The sequence below is a fragment of the Geotrypetes seraphini genome, chromosome 10 (genome assembly GCF_902459505.1).
Source record: "Geotrypetes seraphini chromosome 10, aGeoSer1.1, whole genome shotgun sequence".
NCBI classification, from domain to species: Eukaryota; Metazoa; Chordata; class Amphibia; order Gymnophiona; family Dermophiidae; genus Geotrypetes; species Geotrypetes seraphini.
In genome coordinates, this window is record NC_047093.1 from 22,469,903 (window position 1) to 22,495,508 (window position 25,606).

Consider the following 25,606-nt stretch of genomic DNA (forward strand, 5'->3'; position numbering starts at 1 on the left):
TGGTACAAACATTTGTCCACCAAAACGTGTAATTTAGTCTGTTATACCTCTTCCAATTATGTGTAATCAATTGGATAGCTATTCCCGTCATTATCATAAAAAGTTGACTTTTATATTTATCCAAAGAAGGCTTGACATGTAAGAACATAAGAAGTTGCCTCCACTGGGTCAGACCAGAGGTCCATCACGCCCAGCAGTCCGCACCCACGGCGGCCCCATCAGGTCCACGACCTGTCAGGTTGTCTTGATTTAGCCCTATATCCCTATCTACCTCTGTCTGTACCCTTCAATCCCCCTATCCTTCAGGAATCTATCCAATCTCTCTTTGAATCCCCGTAGCGTACTCTGCCCGATCACATCCTCCGGGAGCGTGTTCCATGTGTCCACAACCCGCTGAGTGAAGAAGAACTTCCTGGCGTTAGTTCTAAACCTGTCCCCTTTCAGTTGCTCCGAGTGCCCCCTTGTACTTGTGGTTCCCCGTAGTCTGAAGAATCTTTCCTTGTCTACCTTCTCTATGCCGTTCATGATCTTGAAAGTTTCTATCATGTAAAAGCGTACCCCAGATTATGGCTTCATACGTTAGGGGAATTGCTGAATCAAGAATAAGATTAATTTGTCTCCAAATTGATTTCCAGAAATTAAGTATCAAAGGACAATAATATAACAGATGATCCAAAGTATTGATGTTAATGACTTTGGGAACCTGGTTGCCATCCTACTTTTTTGATCCTGTGAGTGAGGATTGCTGCGTTGTGGTTGTTTCCATTATAGCCTCACTTTTTCATCTTCTATACCTTTTCAGGATTTCCCCAATGAATATGCATGAGATCTATTTGCATGCACTGCTTTCATTGTATGCTAATAGATCTCATGCATATTAATTGGGGAAATCCTGAAAACTCAACTGGATTGCGGCCTTTGAGGAGGGACTTTGACACCCCTGCCATAGAGGGAGGGGGTACAGGCAGATCAGGGACATGTCAAGCAGTTAAGCTTGCAGGCTATAAAATACTAGCATTTATATACCCAACTGCCTATAGTTAGGCACCTAAATAAATTTAGATGAGTTTCAAAATATACACATACAGTGGTACCTTGGATTACGAGCATAATCCGTTCCAGGAGCATGCTCGTAATCCAAAATGCTCGTTTATCAAAGCGAGTTTCCCCATAGGAAATAATGGAAACTTGCTTTGATGCGTTTCCCCCCCCTCCTCCCCCCGAGAACCGGCATTGCTCCCCTCGAAGCCCCCCCCCCCCGCGATCAGGCACCCCCCCTGCAATCCGGCACCCCCCCTGCAATCCGGCACCCCCCACCACGATCTGACCCCCCCGACACGATTGGGCACCTCCCCGCCACGATCCGACCCCCCCCCCCAAACACAATGCTCAGATGCTCAAGGCCCAGCAGAGGAGAAGGCTGATTTTCAAGAGTGCCCAGATGAGGGTAAGAATCGGCAGGGGGTGCCCAATTGTGTCGGGGGGGGGGTCGGATCGTGGCGGAGGGGTGCCCAATTGTGTCGAGGGGGTCGGATCGTGGCGGGGGGTGCCCAATCATGGCGGGGGGGTCGGATCGTGGCGGGGGGGGGGGGTGCCGGTTCGAGGCAGGGGGGATGCCGGATTGCGGGGGGGGGGTGCTCATAAATCGAGCCATGCTCGGTTTCCGAGGCACCAATTTTGCAAATGTTTTGCTCATCTTGCAAAACACTCGCAAACCGGTGCATTCGTAAACCGAGGTACCACTGTATTTAAAAAAAAAAACAAAACCAATACACAAACAGCATCACCAATAAAATCAACAATAACATTATAGACATAGGACCAAATTCTGTAAATGGCACCGTAAGTTAGGCGGCCTACTGGCACCTAACTTAATTGGTCTAAATGGCACACTAATTGACTGCGCCAATTAAACACCAGTTAAAATCTCAGTTAAAAAATGTGGGCACCCAAATCACATCTACAGAGGCTCCCAAGGTCAAAGTAGGCATGGTTTGTGCTGGAAGTGACCTTAGGTGCCGTTAGGCGTGATTCTTTGTCAAAGGTAGAGGCCGGTAATATAGGCCTGTAAAACCCTCAATTCTGTAAATGGCGCCATTGCGTGATTGATACAGAATCTGCGGCATTTTTGTAGGCGGCCGCCTGTTACGGCGCCATTTGCAGAATCTGGCCTATATGGGTCATATCAATGATCCATATATACTACTGTACAACATAAAAACCCTTCTATCCACTCAACAAAAAGGATTCATGAAGAAATGTGTTTTTAATATGTTTATACTTGCCAGTTGGCTGGCGTAAATGTGCATTCTGCTGTTCCTGGCATCAGTTAAAATTTGAACCAGGCCTTTAAAGATAAGTCTCCATTAAATTATTTATTCAAGCTTAAAAGCTGGATTCCAAAAATATAAGCTAATAAAAATAATATAGCTACTTAGTGGTGTACAAGCCTATTAGGAAGCATCAGCGGCAAAAAGCCCCATAAATTGATATCTTGTATATCTGGGTTGTCGCTTCTGACAGCTCTATAAACGTTACTTGAGAATTGTTTGGAAGTCAGTGAAAGTATTTGACTGCAAAGCTTTGTGAAGACTATTTTCAGCGTACAAATGGAATGCTTTGCACAATTTTGGAATGATAGCAAATCTTATATTTTAAATCTTTATTGAGTTTCTAAAGCTAACAAAAATGCAAAAAAACTGTGGATACAGATGTTCTGGAGATAATTTATTATCCACTGACATATAAAAACATGAAAATGCAATGAAAAAAGTACAATGATAAAAAATACAGTGATAAAAATCCAAACGGACCCTACAGGGTCCATGTTTCGGCGAACACGCCTTCCTGAGGGGTCCTACAGTGCTGCAAACGTAAGCGCACGGTGGCACTGGGATGATGAGCGCTAATTTTAGGTACTCTATTTTATAAATTTGATGAATCGCTTATCCATAATTTACTAAGCGAATTACGAGTTATAATAAACATATCAATAAACATACAAATTAAAATGAAGTAAATAAGAGTATAAAAACAGACTCATTAACAAACACAACAGAAATACGAGAGGATAAAAGGGAAAAGTTACATAGTTAATGTTTAGAAAAAAAGAAGAGAGAACCAGTCGGGGAAAAACATAAGGAGGAATGACTTGACTACACTGCTTAAATTATGTTTATTTTAAAGACTAAAGGCATCGTTAAAAAGAAAGGTTTTTAGTTTATTTTTAAAATGACTGAGTTCTTTTTCATCTCTTATGTATTGTGGTTTGGGGGACCACTATTGAAAACATGTCGTGACGTCTAGTGCCTACAACTTATAAAGAAGGAACTGCCAATAGTCCTTGCGCTAAAGATCGGAGAGTGCGTGATGAGTTATGCGGGATGAGCATCCGATTTATAAATAGTGGTTCACTCGTGGATAGAGTTTTGAATACCAGAAGCAAAATTTTATAAGTAATGCGATGGTTAATGGGGAGCCAGTGCAAATCAATCAAAACAGGAGTTACATGGTCATATTTTTTACCTTTATGTATAAGTTTGACGGCGATATTTTGAATTATCTATAAATGTGTTCTTTTAGGCATGACCTAATGCATAAGAGCTTATTTAGACTTGAAAATGATTATAAAATTGGCCTCCTTATAGCCTGAAGATCGGGCCGTTATTTCACCAGTATTTTTAACGTTTTGTTTGAGAATGTATTGAGTTGCATCTTTAGGCTGCAAAAGCCAAAGTAACGTTTGAATCGAGCAACTTCTCTGAATGAATTTTTTCGAAAGCATTGTCTGTCTCGATCCATCTGCTGACACGTTTCCTGATTCCTTTCCTAGTTCCTCATTGTGCCAGCCATTGTGGGAAGCACACTCCTCCATCGGCTGTCAGATGATCGATGGGAAAAGATAACTGCTTGCATATATGGAATAGGCCTCTGTGCCCTGTTCATCGTTTCCACTGTGTTCCATATTGTTTCATGGAAAAAGAGTCACCTAAGGTAAATCATCCTATTTGTTCTAGCAGGGTATAGTAGTACTATTTATCGGTTCATAGACAACTCGGCGAAAGACAAAGGCGCGCGCCGACAACTGAGCGCAAGACGGAGGCGCGCACCAAAGAAAATTACAGTTTTTAGGGGCTCCGACGGGGGTTTTTGTTGGGGAGCCCCCCCAGTTTACTTAATAGAGATCGCGCCGGCGTTGTGGGGGGTTTGAGGGGTTGTAACCCTCCACATTTTCCTGTAAACTTAACTTTTTCCCTAAAAACAGGGAAAAAGTGAAGTTTTCAGTAAAATGTGGGGGGTTACAATCCCCCACACCCCCCACAATGCGGCGCGATCTCTATTAAGTAAAGTGGGGGGGTTCCCCCCCGGCCCCCTCCGTCGGAGCCGTAAAAACAGTTTTCTGTGGTGCGCGCCTCCGCGCTGCGCTCAATTGTCTGCGTGCGCCTTTGTCCCAGCGCGCTTTTGACCTGACACCCTATTTATCATTTCTAGAGCACTGAAAGGTATATGCAGCACTGTGCATTTAACATTCAATAGAAAGTCCCTGCTCGGAAGAGCTTACAATCTAATTTGAACAGACAGGACATCTCGGGGTTGGGGGGTTTCTGGTAGAAAGAATAATACAGTGGGTATAGGTATCTGACAGTGGAAGTTAAGAGTTGAAAACATCTTCAAAAAAGTGGCCTTTTAGCTTGAATTTGAACACTGCTAGAGACAGAGCATGACGTATCGACTCTGGCAGCCTGTTCTAGGCATACGGTGCAGCAAGAAAGAAGGTACAATCTGGAGTTGGCAGTGACTGTTCCTCTCTCTCCTCCCTCTCTCTCTCCACTTCCCTTCAGCGCTACTGAACCGCTTCCCTTCATCGGGACATCTTCCTCCCTCCCCGTCACCTTCGCGGGCGCTTTTCAGAATCAAAGTTTTCTCTCTCTCTGGGCGGCCCCGGCGCCACAGCCTTCTCACAATCGCGCATGACCACCCAGAAACGTCTCCTCTGACGCAGCTTCCTGTTTCCGCCTGGGCTTCTGTGGCATCCAGGCCTCTCAGAGAGAGAAAACTCTGAAAAGCGCAAAAGAAGGCGAGGGGAAGGGTGGGGAGATGCTCCAATGAAGGGAAGAGATGCCCGGACCGTGGCGATCAGGAGGGAGGGGGCTGCTTGACTGCGCAATCGCGAGGAAGGCTGCTGACTGGGAGAGGTGGGAAGGGAGGCAATGCGTGGCAGATACTTTACTGCGGGGACAAGGCCATTCATTGCTCCACGGGGCGGTGAATGGCCTTGTCCCCATATCCACGGCTACCAATCTTTTTTTCGCCCCCGTTCCTGCGGTCTTTTTATCCTTTCCTTGTAAATAAGTCAAATGTAAAGTTATAGGACTGGTGTGTTTTTAAAAATGCATTTTCATCATAATTTGTGTTTTTCGGTTTGGTTAGCTCTTCTGCTAACATTTTAGTACTTGGAGAAACAAAGATTTTTTTAAAAAAAATATCTTTCTCACTAGGACAATGGAGCATTGTTTTCACATGTGTGACCGAATGGTGATCTATATCTTCATTGCTGCATCCTATGCACCCTGGTAAGAAATAAATTCTCCTTGTCGGGCTTTGGAAATATAGGCGTAAATATTCAGCAGTCCAGCAATAGAGATGGGCAGTTGTTTGCAACAATACAAGCGACGTTTAGGACAGTGTTTCCCGATTCCGTCCTGGAGTACCCCCTTGCCTGTCAGGTTTTCAGGATATCTTAAATAATAAAATGCTAGCCCGCGCATGCGCAGTACGAAACGTGTTCCCTGATCCCTTTTCTGTCGGGATGTGGCCGCACGACTGCGCATGCGCTAGATGGCGCGTTGAGGAGTCATAATGCAGACCCGGAAGAGCGAAGGAAGCCTCACACTGAGCAACTGTATTTACACTGTGCAACGAGCCTCTGCAATGGTCCCAGGTTCCTCTCAGCCCACCCTTCTCGCGGTCTGGCCGGCTACCTTAGTCCTTTGCCGCCGCCGCCACCCCCTTGCTTTCCCGCGGTCGACAAAACTCTTGCCTCCAGCAGCCGCCGCAGCACTGTAAACACGCTGTTTCGCGGCCTCTACTGCCTTCATTTGCTCTTTCGTTTCTCTGATGACGTCATCAGGGACACGGAAGAGCAAATCGGGGCAGTAGAGGCCGCGAAGCAACGTGTTTACAGTGCTGCGGCGGCTGCTGGAGGCAAGAGGTTTGTCGACTGCGGGAAGGGAAGGAGGTGGCGGCGGCGGCAAGGGACTAGGGGAACTGGCCAGACCGCGAGAAGAGAAAATCGCGTGAGCCACGAAGAGACAGGGAGGAACTGGGAAGAAGGAAGAGGAAGAGGGAAAGGGGCCTGCTTTGGAGTAAGGGTGTGCTTGGAGGCACACAACTTTGCTTGGGGGGGAGACAGAAGGGGGACCATGGAGAGACAGGGAGGAATGGAGCTGGAGAGGGAAAGGGGCCTGCTTTGAAGAAGGGCTGTGCTTGGAGGCAGACAGCTTTGCTTGGGAGGGGAGACAGAAGAGGGACCACGGAGACACTGTCAGGGAGGAATTGGAGGGGTAGAGGGAAAGGGAGCTGCTTCGGGGGGAGGGGTGTGCTGGGAGGCAGATCATTTTGCTTAGGGGGGGAAGACAGAAGGGGGGCTACGGAGAGACAGTTAGGGAGGAACTGGAGGGGGAGAGGGAAAGGGGGCTGCTTTCTAGCACCCGTTAATGTAAGACTAGTCTATAATAAATATGTATGAAAGAAATTTGCACATACGACTGGTTATACAGTCCTATTTATATAGAGACCTAAAATTTTTTACTATGGTACACTAAGCCCCCCTTTTACGAAGTCACTTTAGGCTTTTCTTTCATTGGTTGCGGTGGTATTAGTTCTGATGCACATAGAACTCCTATGAGCATTAGAGCTAATACCGCCAAGGCTGGCGATAAAAAAAAAAAAAGCCTAACTCGGCTTTGTGAAAGGTGGGGAGTGGTAAATGCAGTAACACCCCCCTCTTCTAGTTTTTAGCGCAGAGCGCCGCGCTGAATGGCTCGCACTGCTCCCGACGGTCATAGGAACTCAATGAGCGTTGGGAGCAGCACGGGCCATTCAGCGCGGCTCCCTGCGCTAGAAACTGCGAGCGCAGTTTTAATAGAAGAGGCCCTTAGGGCCTCTTTTATGAAGCCGCACGGCAAAAGCCCTTTAAATCCCTGTGGGCTTCAAAGCATTTATCATGGCGGCCTTTGCGAATGGGCTTGATAAAAGAGGCCCTTAATTGCATCTTTCTACTGATGTTTTAGCTTAGTCTCGTTTTTAAAGACGGAACAGGCCACAATGAAACCCTGGCATTTTGCAATATATGTGGCCTTCCTCTGGGAAAAAGTGACTGAAGCAGCAGATCCAGAATGTTGAGAGCAGCTGATTTTTTTCGTGTCACGGGTCTTTAAGCAGTCTGCTAAAGTTACACATCTGAACTTTTGTAACCTTTTTATTTTTTTCACATAAGAGGATGATGGCGTTTGAACTGTTTTATTGCAAATTGTTTGCTGTAAGAGAATTCATTTAAGACCTCTGTTTTGTTTTTTTTTTCAGGTGACTTTAGTCACCTTGCTCCAGAGATGATCACAAATAAGCTAAATTTTATTTGCCATTATCTCCCCCCCCCCCCCACAAAAAAAAAGAAAAGAAATCGTTTTGTTTTCCAAATTGGGTGATGCATATAATGGCTATCACCTTTTTCTAGGTTAAATTTACGAGAGCTTGGACCTTTGGCATCTCATATGCGTTGGTTTATATGGCTTATGGCTGCTGGAGGAACGGTCTATGTATTTCTTTACCATGAAAGGTAAGACATAACTGGTTTGTATTTAATCATGAAACTTTACTGAAATTGTTGTCCAGTAAATCAGCAAAAGAAAATTCTGTCCAAGGATAAAACATCGTTGTGCTTGTCATAATTTTCTATCATGCTACGTTCCAGATGATAGTGGATTGTGTTTACTCATCATAAAAAAAAAAAAAAGCTTCCATTCTCAGAAAGGTTTTAAGATTAAGGGCTCCTTTTACAAAGATGCGTTAATGCGCGGAGTAGCGCATGGTAGCCGCTACTGCCTCCTCTTCAGCAGGTGGTAGTTTTTCAGCTAGCACGCGCTATACTGCGCGCTAATCCGGTGTGTGCGCTAAAAATGCTAGCGCACCGTTGTAAAAGGAGCCCTAAAAGTTCCATATTTCTTCAAAATGTATTGGAACAATCTTAAATACATAAATATCAAAATAGAGATCCTTTGTTTAACCATTGTATGATCCATATTTTTTAAAGGATCAGTCAACCTATCCTATATAATAAAAGGCTAGCCGCGCATGCGCACTCCTATTTGCGTGCTTCCGTGATCAGTAGGTCTGTGGTCGCAGGAGTGCGCATGCGCGCTTATACGTCACCAGCCGCCGATCGCCTCCACAAGCCGGGACCACAGACAGCCGCCGATCTCCGTTCCTCCAGCAGGGGGGGCGGGGGGGTCTCGGAGGAGAGGGATCGCGGCCGCTCAGCACCCCACCGAGGAGCCCAGCAACTTTCCGCTGCCCGGGACCCGAGTCCTTTGCCGCCCCCCCTTTCCTTCCCGCAGGCCCGACTATAAACCTGGCGATTTAAGCAGCATGTGTAGCAGTCTTCACACGCTTGTTATGTGCCCTTCTACTGCCCTGATTTGCTCTGCCACGTCTCTGATGATATCATCAGGGACGTGCCAGAGTACATCAGGGCAGTAGAAGGACCCGAAGCAGCGTGTGAAGACTGCTGCACACGCTGCTTGAATCGCCAGGTTTGTAGTCAGGCCCGCGGGAAGGAAAGGTGAGGGTGGCAAAGGACTCGGGACCGCGTTTGTAGTCAGGACCGCGGGAAGGGAAAGGGGGTAGAGGAAACGCTAATGCTGCTGCACAGGGAACTGGTATGGGGGAGGGAATGCTGCTTTGGAAAGACAGACAGAGGGAGGAAGGGAGACAGAAAGAAAAGAAGAAAGACACAGGGGCAGGGAGATACACAGAAAGACAGACAGACAAAGGGGGCCAGGGATAGAGACAGACAGAAAGAAAGACAGCGGGAGTCGCGTCAGGAGGGGTGCGGGATGCAGCAGAGGGAACTTTTCCAATGGGTGCAACTAGGCAGCTGTCGGGAAACTCTGATCAGGGGCAGAGCAAGGTAAGTGTATCATAGGGATAAGAAGAAGGAGGGGGGAGAAAAAGGAAGGGACGCCTACTGCTGGACAGGGGGAGAAGGAAAGAGGTGCTGATGGATAGGAGGGAGGTAAAACAAAGGGAGAAGGGCTGCTGCTGCATAAGGAGAGCTGTGAAGGGGTGGTGGTGGACACAGGGGAGGTAAAAGGAAGGGAGAATGGATAGGGGAAGCAGGCAAGGGGTGGTGATGGACAGCCAAGGAAAAAGAAAGACAGAAAGAAAGAAAGCGGCTAAGGAGAGAGAGAGAAAGAAATAAAGAGAGACACACACACATATATTCTAGCATCTGTTAATGTAACGGGCTATAAGACTAGTTTAATATAAAATGATTTCGGTTATCAGTGTATTGACTTGACTTGGATCTTGTTCATTTTCAAACAGCTGGGTTTTATGGAGTTGTTGGTTTGTTTGTTTTTTACTTTATTTAGGTATAAAATCATTGAACTCCTCTTTTATTTGGCAATGGGATTTTCTCCTGCCTTGGTAGTAACATCAATGGTAAGAAATTTATCAAATATAATCAAGCTTTTATGGGATTTTAGTTTGAGGAATTCCCTAGGTTTTTTTTTCTCTCCCTGCTCTGTAGAAGATACTTTAACTGCTATATTATCTAACAATACATAGTAAATCTAAAATTAAGTGCTAAACTACCATATTTCCCCATATATAGGCCGCAGCCTATACATGGGTTATACAAACCTGTCTGTGAGGCATGGCCTAGTTAAATAGGGCAGCCTATCTAAAAATTTAAAATCATCCTGCCCATCATACCTTTTTAAATCATCCCCCCCCCCCCCCCATTACCTTTTAAAAAAAAACATCGCTGGACAGCTGCCGGCTTCCTCCTCGAATCTCCAGCGGTGCAGGGCAGTTGCGATCTCTTCAGTATCCAGCCTGGCCCTGCACTGCTTGCTGAATGGCTGCCATCAGTTCTTGCGAGTCCAGAACTGGCAGCAGCCATTTTGCAAACGGCGCAGGGCCAGGCTGGATGCCGAAGAGATCACAACTGCCCTGCACCGCTAGAGATTCAAGGAGTCAGCCGGCAAGTAATGTACTGGTAAGATAAGCCGTGGCTAATACCATGGGGCAGTTTATCTTCCGGTTTTAAAACATAGGTCGCCCTTTTCTGCGGCCTATGCAGAGGGGCGGTCTATTTGCGGGGAAATACAGTAGTCTTTATTTTATGTGGTATTGACTAAAATGTCGATACAAATGGCATCTGGATCATTTCAATTTATTTAAAAAATTTCTATACCATTTTATATCAAAATGGTTTACATACATAAAATCTTAAAACAGACTAAGACAAGTAGAAACAGAAGGATTCAGTTCTTACAACAGAAATATCAATCTTCAGAGAAATGCATCCACAAATAATTATGTTTTTAGCAATTTTCTGAATGAACTCCTATCACTGAATTTCCAAATTTGCCCTACAAGGATATTCCACAATTTTACTCCTGCACATGAAAAGGTCTTTGCGTTGGTTTCAGCATATTTTGGGTTAACATTTGCTTTAAAACAATGCAGAATTTTTGGAACGCAATGATTGTGTTGGTTGATAACTAGACATCTTGCTCTTAAAAAAATTTCCAGGATTGTGCCATATAAAAATTGATGACAAATCATGATTGCTTTGTATTGGATTCTAAATACAACTGGCAACCAATGCAGTTGTCGAAGATATGGTGTAAAGTGTAGTTACTTACCTGTAACATAGGTTCTCCGTGGACAGCAGGATAGTCAGCCACATATGGGCTTGGAAAACCCTCTTCCTGACCGCCATTGCATCGGCCAGACGTATCAGCGAGATCCAGGCCCTGGTCCATCAAGACTGTTTGGCCGAATGCATTCGGGGCGTGGAATGCTATGTCGAGGCAGTAGTGCTTGGTAAAGGTGTGCAAGGAGGACCAAGTGGCTGCATTGCAGATGTCCTCTATTGGTGTATGGTGTAGATGAGCCAGAGTGGTGGCTACGGCTCTGAGCTGGTGGGCGTGGGCTCCCACTGGCGGTTCACGCTGCGCTCTTCCGTAGGTGAAAGAGATGCACTGGGATATCCAGCGCGAGGGTGTGCGTTTGGTGACCGGCCGTCCTGGCCTGTTATGGTCGTAGGAGACGAACAGTTGTGAGGCTTGTCTGGTCTGTTGTGTCCTGTTAATATAGGTGGTCGCAGTGTTCCCGCTAAGCTGCGCTGGGGTGCGCTGGCGCACAAAATATTACCTCGCAGCGCACAAGTTTCTCGTCACAGCGCACACAGTGTAGAGCACAGTTCTTCAACCGCCGGTCCGCAAACAAAATCTTGCCGGTCCGCGAAGGATTCGGTCCCCGCCGCAACGAAAGGCCGGCGTCAGCTGACTTGCAACTTCCTGTTGCAGTCGCTGTGCCGGGACTCCTGCCTTCGCCGGGACTCCTGCCTTCCACCGCGTTTGCCTCCTGCCTTGTCTCCGCACCTCCAGACCAGCAGCGGCAGCTGTGTATGCTTTTAACTTCGGCACAGAGCTGCCCCTAATCAATAGTTTAGCGCGGTTTCATAAGGCAGCCTCGGGGCCTTTGCTAGGCCGGCCCACATCGCATCATCGAAGCGGGCCGGCTATCAAAGGCCCCGAGGCTGCCTCATGAAACCGCGCTAAACTATTGATTAGGGGCAGCTCTGTGCCGAAGTTAAAAGCATACAGAGCTGCCGCTGCTGGTCTGAACTCTTGGGCCGCTGAAGGAGGGCAAAAAGCAGCTGTCCTGGAGGTTTCCCTTCCTCTCGCCTTTACAGGTTCCTTTTTTCCACCTTTTTTTTTTTCCTTCAAACGGCAACGGGCCCCAGCATCGACATCAATCAAGTAAGTTCCACTGTCAATCAAGCGGTTCTGCTCGGCCAAAGCTTCCCCTGTGACATGAGCCACCCTCAGGGGAAAGAAAGTGACCCACAAAGGTGAGGGGAAGGGGGGCAGATGATGGAAGTTGGGGGGGGGAGAGAGAGAGAGAGAGAGAGAAGGGGCAGATGATGGAATGGAGGAGATGAGAGAGAGAGAGAAGGGGACAGATGATGGAAGTGAGAAGAAGGGAGAGAGAGCAGAAGGCAGATGGATGTCAGTTGAGAAGGGAGAGCAGATGCTGAATGGAAGTGGGGAAAGAACACATACTGGATGGAAGGAGGAGATAAATAAAGGGGGAAGAAAATAGTAAGATAATGGAGGGGTGAGGGAAAGGGGTGACAAGCTGTGTGTAGACACAGTGAAAAGAGGGAAACGGGACTAAATAGTAAGAAAGAATTTAATTTAGATGGAGGCAGAAAATAGAGAAGGAAGACCAGAGAAGAAAAGGGAAGAGAGAGCAGAGAATGATCAGATCTGAGTGGAGGAAATGAGAAGAGAGATATGCTAAAAACCACAGGGGGGAGGGAAGGATAGAGATGCCAGACCATGAGGGGAACAGAAGGAAGATGATGGATGCTAGACCAAATTGGGGGGTGGGGGGGGGGCAGGAGGAGAGATGGCAGGGAAAGACAGACAGTGAATGGAAGGGGCAGATGCTGGACTGAAGAGACAGAGAAGGTTATCATGCTGCTGTACCGGGCCATGGTACGCCCTCACCTGGAGTACTGCGTCCAGCACTGGTACTTTAAGAAGGACACGGTACTACTCGAAAGGATCCAGAGAAGAGCAACTAAAATGGTTAAGGGGCTGGAGGAGTTGCCGTACAGCGAAAGATTAGAGAAACTGGGCCTCTTCTCCCTTGAGCAGAGGAGATTGAGAGGGGACATGATAGAAACATTCAAGGTACTGAAGGGAATAGACTTAGTAGCTAAGGCAGGGAGAACGAGAGGGCACTCTCTAAAGTTGAAAGGGGATAGATTCCATACAAACGTAAGGAAGTTCTGTGGTAGAAAGCAACATATTTATTTGGCTCATAACTTGCTGGCGCCCGATATTTTTAGCTCACAGTGAAAAAAGTTTGCTCACAACACCCGCCCGCTTAGAGGGAACAGGGTCCGTACACAGTCCAAGGGGTGTCGCTGTAGTGGCTGCGAGCCCCCCTGTGGGTGAATGTAGAGTGTGGGGAGGATGATAGACTGGTTGATGTGGAACGCTGACGCCACCTTCGGCAAGAATCAGGGGTGGGTTCTGAGCACCACCCTGTCCTCATGGATCAATGTGTAGGGGGGGTGATGGACCAGGGCCTGGATCTCGCTGATACGTCTGGCCGATGCAATGGCGGTCAGGAAGAGGGTTTTCCAAGCCTATATGTGGCTGACTCATCCTGCTTGTCCTAGCAGAATGTGGTCATATCTTGGCATTCCTGTTATCAGTCTAGCCACGGCATTCTGTATCACGTTAATAAGTCCCATTAGGAAAATGCAAGTTTATATTCACACAGATCTCTTAGTAGTTAGGAAGCCATTTAGAAAGTATAGTCAAGCTTTGGGTAGCAAGTAACGTGGTTTCCAAGTGTTTAGCAAGATGAGCAAAACATTTTCTTAAATTTTTACCTTGATAAACGAACGTTGACTTGCAGTACGAACACATTTACGTGCATCACTTCAAATGCGCACAATATGTGTGCATCGCATCGCTGATCGCGTCTGAACATAATACGTGCACCCACAGTTCATGCGCGCACAACATACGCACATGTCACGCTAAGCGCGGCTGAATGTAATAAAAGCATCGCGCCCAAATCGCCCGTTCGAAACGAGTGAGATCTTGCAATACAAATATGCACGTATTTTCTGTTGTAATTTTGGGTATGTGGAACGAATCGTCAGAGTTTCCATTATTTCCTATGGGGAAATTTGCTTTGATATAAGAGCACTTTGGATTACGAGCATGCTTCTGGAATGAATTATGCTCGCAAACCAAGGTACCACTGTAATTCTATAACTTAGCTTCCCGTAGGTACTACAATGGGACACATTTGGCAACAATTCTTCAGTGATCCAGAGGCGCACTTTAGTCATAGAAACAGAGAAAAACAAAGATAGATTAAGATCATATGGGTCTGCCCAGGGGTTGGCAACCTTGTCCTCAAAAGCCACAACCCAGCCAGGGTTTTCAGGATTCCCCCAATAAAAATGCATATTCATTAGGGAAAGACAAAACAAACAGTGAAGTCCGATGTTGCTGATGTCAGCTTTATTAATAGCTGATAAAAGGTGTTCGGTTCATAGACAAAAGCGCCGAAGACAAAGGCGCATGCCGACAACTGAGCACAAGATGGAAGCGCGCACCAAAGAAAAAGAGTGTTTTTAGGGGCTCCGACAGGGGGTTTTGTTGGGGAGCCCCCCCACTTTACTTAATACAGATTGTGTCAGCGTTGTGGGGGTTTGGGGGGTTGTAACCCCCCTCATTATACTGGAAACTTAACTGTTTCCCTGTTTTTTAGGGAAAAAGTAAAGTTTTCAGTAAAATGTGGGGGGTTGCAACCCCCCAAACCCCCCACAACGCGGCACGATCTGTATAAAGTAAAGTGGGGGGGGTTCCCCCCACACCCACCGTCGGAGCCCTTTAAAACAGTCATTTTCTTCGGCGCGCACCTCCACGCTGCGCTCAGTTGTCTGCGTGCGCCTTTGTCCCGGCACGCTTTTGACCTGACACCAAGGTGTTCACAATTTTAAAATCAATAAAATGCATCCACAACTTGAATCGATGAAGAGGACCCAACACGGTCTGTGTTTCGACCAAAAATATCTTCCTCAGGGGTCCCAATTGGTCTCTTCTGAGATTTAGTGGATATATAAACCTACACCCAGCATATATTGAATAAATTCCTCAAGCGTGTGGCTTGTAGAAAAAGCCACACGCTTGAGGAACTTATTAAAATCTACGCTGGGTGTAGGTTGATAAAACTATTTAAGATGTAGCACAAAGCTATATACGTTAGACAGAGAATCTCAATATAGCTTCCCGGAGAGGCTTAACATTTTATGGTTTATAGGATATGTGATATAAGTCAATGTATTGCAGTGATTGTACTGTAGTGAAATGAAAAACTTCTTTATAAAAAAATTTTCTTAAACAAAGGTCTTAGTAATACATTTTTCACCATGCGCAACCTCTGAAAAATAAGAAAACTCTTCGAAAAAGACCACTACAGGATCATAGTTCAATCCCTTGTCCTAGGACTAGTAGACTATTGCAATATCCTCTACCTTCCATGTCCCACAAACTTGATAAACCAACTGCAGACCATTCAAAACACAGCCCTCAGGCTGATCTACTCACTCGGAAAATTCGACCACATCACTAATGCCTACCTTGGCTCACACTGGCTACTAATACGTGCTCGAATCCAATTCAAATTTTTTTGTCTACTATACAAAGCAATAAACGGATCTGCACCCACCTACCTCAACAACCGTCTAAACTTCAACTGTGCTTCCAGAATAACAAGAACCCAGAACCTATTCGCCTATCCACCGCTCAAGGGAACTCAGCGAAAGAAGATGTACGACGGCCTCCTAGCAACGCAGGCAGCGAAGCTGGACCCCTTTATCTCCAACTTGTTATCAACTACAAGTGACTTTAAATCATTCCGAAAGAAATCAAAACCCTACTATTCAAAAAATCTATACAATCTCCCAACCGACCCAATAATTAGCCAACCCTAAACTCTTCTTCCCTACCAGTATTCCTCAATTCTCCTCCCTTCCCCTTCTTCTCCCCTCTGCCTCCTTTATTAAACCTTCCCTAAACAGTAATCCCCCTGCATCTACTATGTAAACGTCCCCTAAAATGTAATGCCTGTATCTACTGTGTAAATAACAGTCCAATAGATTAGACCCAGGCTAAAGACACCTTCACCATTCATTTAAGGTTACTAAAAGGTAGCCTCAGCCCCACCACTCCACCGCTAAATCAATATTTCATTGCGGGAAGAATTATGTGAGAACTCATCATTGGCTGCCTCTAATATATTTTTAATACCAAAAGTTTGTTATATCAAAAAGTCTTCATGTACCTCAATAATAGTAATAAATATTCAATGCTTTAAAGCGTCATTGTACTTAGCTTGTTTTTATCAGCCAACGTCCGGGAGTAGAACCCGACATGCATGTTTCCCACTACAAGAGTGCTGTATCAAGGGTCTCCACCGAACGCCCATGTCATCCGCTCTTAAAATTGGTGGAGTCGGATGACACGGGCGTTCTTGGAAGACCCTTGATACAGCACTCTTGTAGTGCGAAACATACATGTCGGGTTCTACTCCCGGACGTTGGCTGATAAAAACAAGCCAAGTACAATGACGCTTTAAAGCATTGAATATTTATTACTATTATTGAGGTACATGAAGACTTTTTGATATAACAAACTTTTGGTATTAAAAATATGTTAGAGGCAGCCAATGATGAGTTCTCACATAATTCTTCCCGCAATGAAATATTGATTTAGCGGTGGAGTGGTGGGGCTGAGGCTACCTTTTAGAAACCTTAAATGAATGGTGAAGGTGTCTTTAGCCTGGATCTAATCTATTGGACTGTTATTTATGCTTGAGTGACTAGGGCTGAAATTTAACATTGAATCTTAAAGCCATTTTTTGAAGGCTGGAAGTGTATCTACTGTGTAGACATCCCTCCCAGCTTTCTTATACTATATCCCGCTTAGAACTGTAAGCATCCCCTAAAATGTAACTTCCTGGAAATGTCCAGCTGTCTTATACTGTAATCCGTTAGAACTGCAAGGTAAAGGCGGAATATAAGTCACTAATGTAATGTCATGTACTTGAAGAAAAGCTTCTTTGTGTGGTGTAGAGCTAATTATTGAAGCTGTTGATTAATATATAAACCCCAATTGTTTGAAATGAATATGCATGAGAGAAATCTGCATGCCCACTACCTTACTTTACAGGCAGATCTCACTCATGTATATTCATTTGGGATATCTTGAAACCCCAACTGGGGGTCCCCCAGGCCAGGTTTAAGGACTACTGCTCTGCATTATTGCCTCATAAAAATATTAGCACATTGTGACCAGGTCGATAAAGATAATCTTACTTTTTGTTTTTTTTCAACAGAACAACACTGATGGGATTCACGAATTGGCCTGGGGAGGAGTCATTTACTGTTTGGGCGTGGTCTTTTTCAAGAGCGATGGAATCATTCCTTTTGCCCACGCTATCTGGCACCTGTTTGTAGCCCTGGCAGCTGCAGTCCACTATTACGCTATTTGGAAATACCTTTACAAAACCCCTTCCACAGACTTCCTCTGGCATTTATGAGAAAAATCTACAGGACAGAACCCCGGTGACAGTATTATGTGACTTAAGTTAATTATTTTTTTTTTGGGGGGGGGGGTTTGGAATTGGGGGAAATCACACAAAGAAAACTAAGAACTGCACAGCCTCTTGATTTTTGAACATATTTACTGTGAAGTGAGGGGGGGTGTTTGTTCCTCGTTGGGGTTTTCCAGATCGTTTTGTGTCCCTGGGCTTGCCCGTCACACAGCAGGTAACCAGCTAAGACACTGTCCTATCAGGAAGAAAACGCCATTTCAGATTAACTTCTCGATGCTATCAGGGTTTCCTTTGGGCACGCATCCCAATTCCATCTGAGATATTCTGCAGTCGTCATGTTTGAAAGTGGCTACCTGATGTTTACAAAAACCGAATGTTCGTATTGTAACTTACTTTTACACTTTTCTCTGAAATTCACTGTTATAAAATGAAGCTGAAATCCTAATTGTGTTCACGGATGCAACAGCAGATACTTGTTCTATACTACTGTCTTGGAGCCATTTAAAAAAAAAAAAAAAATGCTTTCTTAACTAAAACGATAGGATCTGGTTTTACAGAAACTTTCCATTTTGTAGGTTTTTAAAAAAAACAAAAAACCATGCTAAGTTGACAGTATGGGTAACTGATACAGCATGTGTGCAGACTTATTTTAGCAAGGAACAAGTACATTCCAAATCACTTTATTTACCTCTTGCAAAGGTTTATTGCCAGTATAGAAATTGCCAATTTTTTAAGAACCCAGTACAATGTCAAAACTAAGGGCTCCTTTTACGAAAGGTGCGCTGGCGTTTTTAACGCACGCACCGGATTAGCGCGCGCTAGTCGAAAAACTGCCGCCTGCTCAAGAGGAGGCGGTAGCGGCTAGCGCGTGCGGCATTTTACCGCGCGTTAAGGCCCTAACGCGCCTTCGTAAAAGGAGCCCTAACTGTTCTCAAAAAAAATATATATATTTTTTGCCAAACTTTTAATAGTCACATGGAACTCTGTAGAAAGATCTTCCAGTATTTACCAGAAGTGGTCCTTCAAACACTAGGGGCTCCTTTTACTAAGCCGTGTTAGGACAGAAAAGCACGCGCTAGACACTAACGCCAGCATTAAGCCACGTAGTGCGGGTTTAGTGCACGCTAAAATGCTGCGTGTGCTAAAAACGCTAACGCAGCTTAGTAAAAGGAGCCCTAGAAGCCTGACAGTATTGCACAGACGAAAGATTTTAAGTGAACGCCGGTATTTTTGAGGCAGGTTTCTGCACCGGAGTCAGTTTCTCTACCTTAACAGTATTAACGTAAAAGCCTAACGCTGGCAAGTATCCATATGACAAAAATATTTCTTTCAGTGTAAAGATAAACTTTTGGCAATTTCTTGAACTGTAACGTATTCACTGATGTACTGTATTTGGTGCTGAAATGTCTAGACAGGTATTTTTGTTTTTTTCCACCAGTGTCTTGAATGTTTAAAACATAATAGTTTGTAACTTTTAAGGAAAAACGTCATAGCACCACCTCCTGACACCTCCCTCCTTCCCCAACGTCCCACAGTTTTAATGATTAGAAAGATAACGGACTGCAGGCTTAATATAAGTTTCATCAACTTTTTATCTTTTGCTGTAGTTAGAAAGTTCTGGTTCTCTGAAGTAGGAAGTGAAGATTAGAACACTGATGGAATTGTGACTGTTTGATTAGCTCATCCCATTTGCAGATGAAATGTCTTATATTAAGATTTAATTTTTTTTTTAACTCTTATTTTATTTTTGTGTGTGTTTAAAAACTACTTCTTGGGTTTTTTTTATATTGTGATCCATGCATTGCCTCCACTTCGAAGACGACAGTTCTTTTAAACTTTGTTAAAGGTTTATTTGTTGGGATATTTTTTTGTGTATTTTCATGTAAATACTATTGGGTAAACTAGACCTCAAATTATGGATGGACCTATGGGTAAAGTGGGTGGGCAAAATCCCCCTGGATTCTCTATAGGTTGCCCAAATTTGACGCACAGTGGCAGATGTACCCATCGACTGATTAGTTAATAATCAATTATTGATATTAATTGGAACTGATTTGTGCATGCGCATGCATCTGCTCACGCACTGTTCCAGAATGCTGCGCCAACCAAAGTGTCTTATGTGCATCTCAAAAGAGGGTGTGTCCACGGGAGCATGAGCAGGTCGGGGGCGTTGCAAACATTTAGCCGCAGTGTTATAGAATACTGGGGTTGCGCACCAAGTCTAGCGCCAAGTATCAGCAGGTTTAAGTCCTCACCCCCAAAGTTGGGTGTGGAGATCTATGCTAAGTGCTAGTATAGAAGTGCTCAACCCGGACTGGGCACAGAGTTTTTCCAGTTAGTGGCGTAGTGAATGGGGGGGGAGGGGCAGCAACCCTCCTCCTTTCCACTCCTTCCCACTTCTCCCCCTCCCCCACACCGTACCTTTAGCTCTTCGCCAGTACGAGCAGCAACTCCAACCTGCTGCTCGCACCCACGTTGGCTCTCCCTCTGATGTCACTCCCGGGTCCCGTGCCTAAAAAGTGGCGTCGGAGGGAGAGTCGGCACAGGCAGGAAGTTGGTGATGCAGCTTGCGCCGGGAAAGTTAAAGGTACGGGGAAAAGAAAGGGGTGTGTGCGTACGGGGAGGGGGGAGGGGACAAAGGCAGGGGGCAGAGAAGAGGGTGGAGGAGGGGCACCTCTCACCCTCACTAAGCCACTGTTCCCAGTGCCTATTTTTGAGCACTGTTTATTGAACTGGACCCAATGTCCACTCCTCAGCCTGTCCCCTCCTCCCCCAGCCCTATTCAACTTAAAATGTTAAATTCCAGAGCTTACAGGTTAAATAGCAGCCCTTCAAGGTGCCCAGAACTCCCTCTAGCAATCTTGGCAGTCGGTGACAGCTTTCCTGAGCCTCCCTGCGCATGCCTGGAATCCGGGCACATATCAAGTGCCAGGCGGCAAAGGAAAGCTGCCGCTGACTGCCGAACTGCGCTGGTGAGAGTTCTGGGCATCTTCAAGGAGTAGGGCTTGAAGATCCCCTTCAGCTGGCAGGGCTGGGAGATCCCCCACCAGCTTCAGCTGCTGCTGATTAAGTCTGAGCCCAAAATGGGTGAACTTTTGCCCACCTGTGGCTATGGTGTGGGTAAATACTGCTGACCTATGGGAGGGGAGCAGAGCAGGGGACGAACAGAATCTTTGAAAACTAATGAGGATGTCAAATCAAAAATGGATTTCCAGTAAGTAAATTTATGTAGAGAGTGGAACGTAATTATCCACGTATGAATTCCTTAAACACATGGAGGGTAATTTCTATAAAGGTCTGTCTCTCTTTTATAAAGATAAGTAGACGGAGCAAACCATAGAGCCAGTGAAAATGCACACATCCAGACTGTGAAAGTGCACAGAACAATTGCAGTATTTTAGAATCTGTGCACTTAACTGTGTTCCCACCCATGTGAACCCCCATGAGTATTGCCATGTATGTGTGCATGTAAAAGGACCAAAATACTGACATACACATGTCCTCACCCCCTTAAATCTGCACTGCTCTGTATAGAAATTGCCCACATTTTGTTTTGCTTCTATGAGTTCAAATAACTTTGGAAACCACTAACCTCTGTAAAACTGTTGCATATATGTATTTGTAGCTTGAACGTTGTGTTGTGTTTATCGATGTCCTTTCAAGGTATGTTTCAAAGTGCAAATGGTAAAATTAATGGTTCATATGTGCTAAAAACTTATGAGCTTGAATGTAACCAAACTGGAACGGATTAAACATTGTCGATGGAGACAGATGTGATTTTATTTTCTTTTTATTTGTCTATTTTATTTTTGAAAGTACAGGTCTCCCTCCTTATTTATGGGGATTAAGTGTTCAGCCCCCACGCATATGCCATAAATTCACAAATAACTACATGTTCGTGGAGCCAACTCCCTCAGTGATGTCGGCAGCAATCTCGCTATCTGATTAGACACAGGATTTGAAAGTCAGCCACTGTAGTGATGTCAGCAGCAGACCTGCTGGTCTGATTGGGCACAGGATTTGAAAGCCAGTCCCTGAGGTGATGTCATCAGCATCTCACTGTCTGATTGGGTACAGGAGTTGAGAGCTGGGACTTGGGAAGTGTAGCTGGGTAAACCCTGCTCCCTGCCAGCTGAAGCTGGAGCAGCTTTAAATTTTGAGTTCGGAGAGAGCAGACAGTGAGATTCAGTGTAGCAGTTTTAATGTTAAATAACCGGGTGCAGCAAGACTGCAAGTGATCCGGTGAGGAGGAAGAACGAAATACTGTACAGATGGAACGCTCACAAATAACTGAAGTCGCGAATCCCAAACCCACGAATATGGAGAGAGATCTGTACTTCACTCTTACAGTTAGGGCTGTACCGAATATTTGGTTTTGATTTGATTCGATTCAGCCCCAAACACATTATTCGTGTTCGACCAAAATAGTGATTTAAATATGAATAAACCAAAGCTGTATTGTGCTAAATCCTAGTGCAATAAACACTTGATCTCTGATTTCACATTGCTTCTTCTAATATTTGCTATGCTTAAACTCGGTGCCCATTATTTGTATTCGGCTGACTAATATTTTTCATTATTCGTATTTGACGAATAATAAAATATACTATTTGGTACAGCTCTACTTACAATACAGTATATTTGAATTCTTATAGTATTCATAGTACCTGCTCAGCTCAGATTAGAAACCAAGAAGCTGAAAAAATTACATTAGAAGCCATATCGTTTTAAAGCAATAAAACCAGTATGAATTTAGCAAAAACTCCCTAATCAGGACAGTTTTCACAGCCTTCCTAAAAGCTAAATAATCCCGCATCTATATTAAAGATGTAAGTTTCATCTAGCCAAAATTTAAACTAGCTGTTACTAGTAGAAGGTTTTTTTGTGACCGTGTTGCAATTATGAGAACTGGCATTATGAAAAGTAGATTTTATGTCTATACTTTTGTTTGGAGGGAGAAGAATTTTGTTCATACGTAAGGAGAGGCTTAAGTCCTCTTTGTGATACCGTCAGCCTTTTTTGGTTAAGTGAGGCAATCACAAAAGAAATGATGCTTTAATCTAGCAAGTCAGTGATAATGGATTTAGCATCATCTTGGATGGACAGAAATCTGACAGGAGTCGCATTGTGAACACTTTTTGTTACGGCCAAGTAACTGGACTGAAAACACTGACTTATGGCAGAGGCCATTAGAACTGGGATTTCAACCTCTGGCTTAATGGTAAAAGACCAAGGAACCCTTTTACTAAAACGCACTAGAATCTGGGCTTAAGCAGGTGGTGGGATTTCACCATGCTAAGCCCAGATTTAAGGGTTAGAACAAACAGCAGAGCAAATGAGTATATAGGGCAAAAAGAAATTTAATGTAACGTGTTTAACATGGGCAAAGCAAGGCAAACAAAGACGGGGAAGAACCAACAAAGTCTGCAGTGAAAGATACAAAGGCAAAACAAGGGAAACTGCAGACACACGTACAATGATGCAGGCTAAATTTATTATATCACATAAGCGCGGTTAAAAACAACATCTTAAAACAAACCAAAGGACTGACACGGTCTGTGTTTCGGTAACACGCCTTCATCAGGGGTCCCAGGTTGAAAAAAGATCAAATGAAACTGCAACCAAACTATAGCCTGTACAGCATGGAGATCAGTCTATTTGTAAGCTGCTTCGCAATGTGTTTTAACATGGCCACATTTCACCCGAGGGCAGGATAAACAGACAGCAAGCTTCTCTAGTGTAATACATGTATGATGTGTTTCTTTGTCTGTCATTTATACAGGGGTAGCTCTGTAGTCTTAGTGTAATAAAGGCTCTGCCCAGGGTACTGCTGCCCGTAGGTTACACGGGACGAGGAAGAGGCAGAAAACAGGATACGTGCTTTCCACATAGTTTCAGAGAAGCTGACTTGGTGCCAAAAGAAGTGAGTCAGAGAATGTTTAAGGATTTCCTCTCTAATGAAAAAATGAACTCTGTGACACATTTTCATCAATCACACTTGTCAAGCTTCTGCTGTGGGGAGCCATGAAACTTGCAAATTATTCCACACTTCAATAAGGCAAATGCATCTGGAAAATGGGCACAAATCAAGGGAAACCGAGCCATTGTGACATCACCAATGAGGTTGGCTCTTAGGCATTGGTAGAATGAGGCATTATGACATCACATTACGAGGAGCCACTGAAAGGGTTCTCAGCCCAACCAAGAAAAGAACGATGTGGAGCCATGAAATTTACAAGTTATTCCACACTTCACTGAGGCAAATGCATCTAAAAAATGGGCACAAGTCAAGAGAAACCGAGCCATTGTGACATCACTGATGAGGTTGGCTCTTAGGCATTGGTAGAATGAGGCATTATGACATCACAATACGATGGGCCATTGTAAAGTTCTCAGCCCAACCAAGAAGAGAACGATGTGGAGCCATGAAACTTACAAGTTATTCCACACTTTTTGTTTCAGTGAGGCAAATGCATCTAGTGAATGGGCCCACATATAGGGAAACCAAGCCATTGTGACATCACCAGAGAGATTGGCTCTTAGGCATTGGTAGAATGAGGCATTATGACATCACAATACGATGGGCCACTGAAAGGTTCTCAGCCCAACCAAGAAGAGAGTGATGTGGAGCCATGAAACTTACAAGTTATTCCACACTTTTCTTGACACTTCTTGTTTCAATGATAGATATGATATGAAATGAAAAGTGTCAAGAAAAGCGTGGAATAACTTGTAAGTTTCATGGCTCCACTTCACTCTCTTCTTAATAATAATAATAATAACAACAGTTTATATACCGCAGTACCGTTAAGTTCTATGCAGTTTACAAAAGATTAATGAAGTACAAGTTGAGAGAACTTAGGGGGTGGGAAAACAAGAGGGGGATAGTGTAATAGAACCGTTATAGAGGGGAAAGAGAGGAACGGGTCAGCTGTCTAGATACTTCAGGAACAGGTTAGTTTTGAGGCGTTTCCTGAATACCTCGTAAGTGGTGGGCGAGAGCAGTTGTTCTAGATCTTTACCCCATAAAGCTGCTTGATATGAGAGAAGGTTGGGCTGAGAACTTTTCAGCGGCCCCTCATATTGTGATGTCATAATGCCTCATTCCACCAATGCCTAAGAGCCAATCTCTTTGGTGATGTCACAATGGCTTGGTTTCCCTATATGTGGGCCCATTCACTAGATGCATTTGCCTCAGTGAAACGAAAAGTGTGGAATAACTTGTACGTTTCATGGCTCCCCATCGTTCTCTTCTTGGCTGGGCTGAGAACATTTCAGTGGCCCCTCTTATGATCAGGTGCATTTACAGGGAAATTCTATAAATGGCGCCTATGAAAGTTAGGCGCACTTTATAGAATCACCCTTAGTGACCTATGGCACACCCTATTTATGCCAGGGATTTCCTGGTTTAAATGAGTGCACCTAAGTCCAAAACGTGCCCCCGATCCGCCCCTTAACCACACCTAGTTTCTGGTAGGCACCTTGGACTAGGCGCTTAACATAAATTACGAGTTAATTGTCAATTATTGGCACCAATTAAGCCTTTTAAACAATTAAGTTAGGCACTAGATTGGCTAGGCGCTCCAATCTAGGCATTTAACTTTAAGGGCTCCTTTTACAAAGGGGCGTTAGGGCCTTAACGCGTGGAATAGCGCGTGCTAAAATCTCATGCGCGCTAGCCGCTACCGCCTCCTTTTGAGCAGGTGGTAGTTTTTCAGGTAGCGCTCGCTATAGCATGCGCTAATCCGGTGCGTGTGCTAAAAACGCTAGCGCGCCTTTGTAAAAGGAGCCCTAAGAGTCATTTATAAAATCAAGGCCTCAGGGTCTATAAAAACGAGGATGTCTGGCTAAAGATAGTCATCTTATCTGAATGTAGTAATGCATCTCTGAGCCCTGGCCTGTTTTACTCAGACTAGAGAGTTGCACGGGGACAGAAATCCCACCCATCCCCGCCCGTCCCCGACAGGATCCTCTCCGTTCCCACCCGTCCCCGCTAGGATCCTCTCCGTCCCCACCTGTCCCCACCAGGATCCTCTCCATCCCCACCCGTCCCCGCCAGGATCCTCTCCGTCCCCACCTGTCCCCGTCAGGATCCTCTCCATCCCCACCCATCCCCGCAAGGAATTACCTCCATCCCTGCCCGTCCCCATAAAAAGCAGCAATT

At 44.9% G+C, this 25,606-nt stretch overlaps 1 protein-coding gene across 2 annotated transcripts in view; it reads left to right on the forward strand.

Moving 5' to 3' along the window:
- The window catches only part of MMD (monocyte to macrophage differentiation associated), a 44,360-nt gene extending 23,136 nt beyond the window's left edge, over positions 1–21,224 (forward strand). For both annotated transcript variants that reach the window (XM_033961391.1, XM_033961392.1), the window contains exons 3-7: positions 3,833–3,993; positions 5,499–5,573; positions 7,736–7,837; positions 9,651–9,720; positions 17,224–21,224. In XM_033961391.1, coding sequence (XP_033817282.1) covers positions 3,833–3,993; positions 5,499–5,573; positions 7,736–7,837; positions 9,651–9,720; positions 17,224–17,427 — 612 coding nt within the window. In that variant the 3' untranslated portion in view covers positions 17,428–21,224. The remainder of the gene's footprint in view (positions 1–3,832; positions 3,994–5,498; positions 5,574–7,735; positions 7,838–9,650; positions 9,721–17,223) is intronic.
- The last annotated feature ends 4,382 nt before the right edge of the window (positions 21,225–25,606 follow it).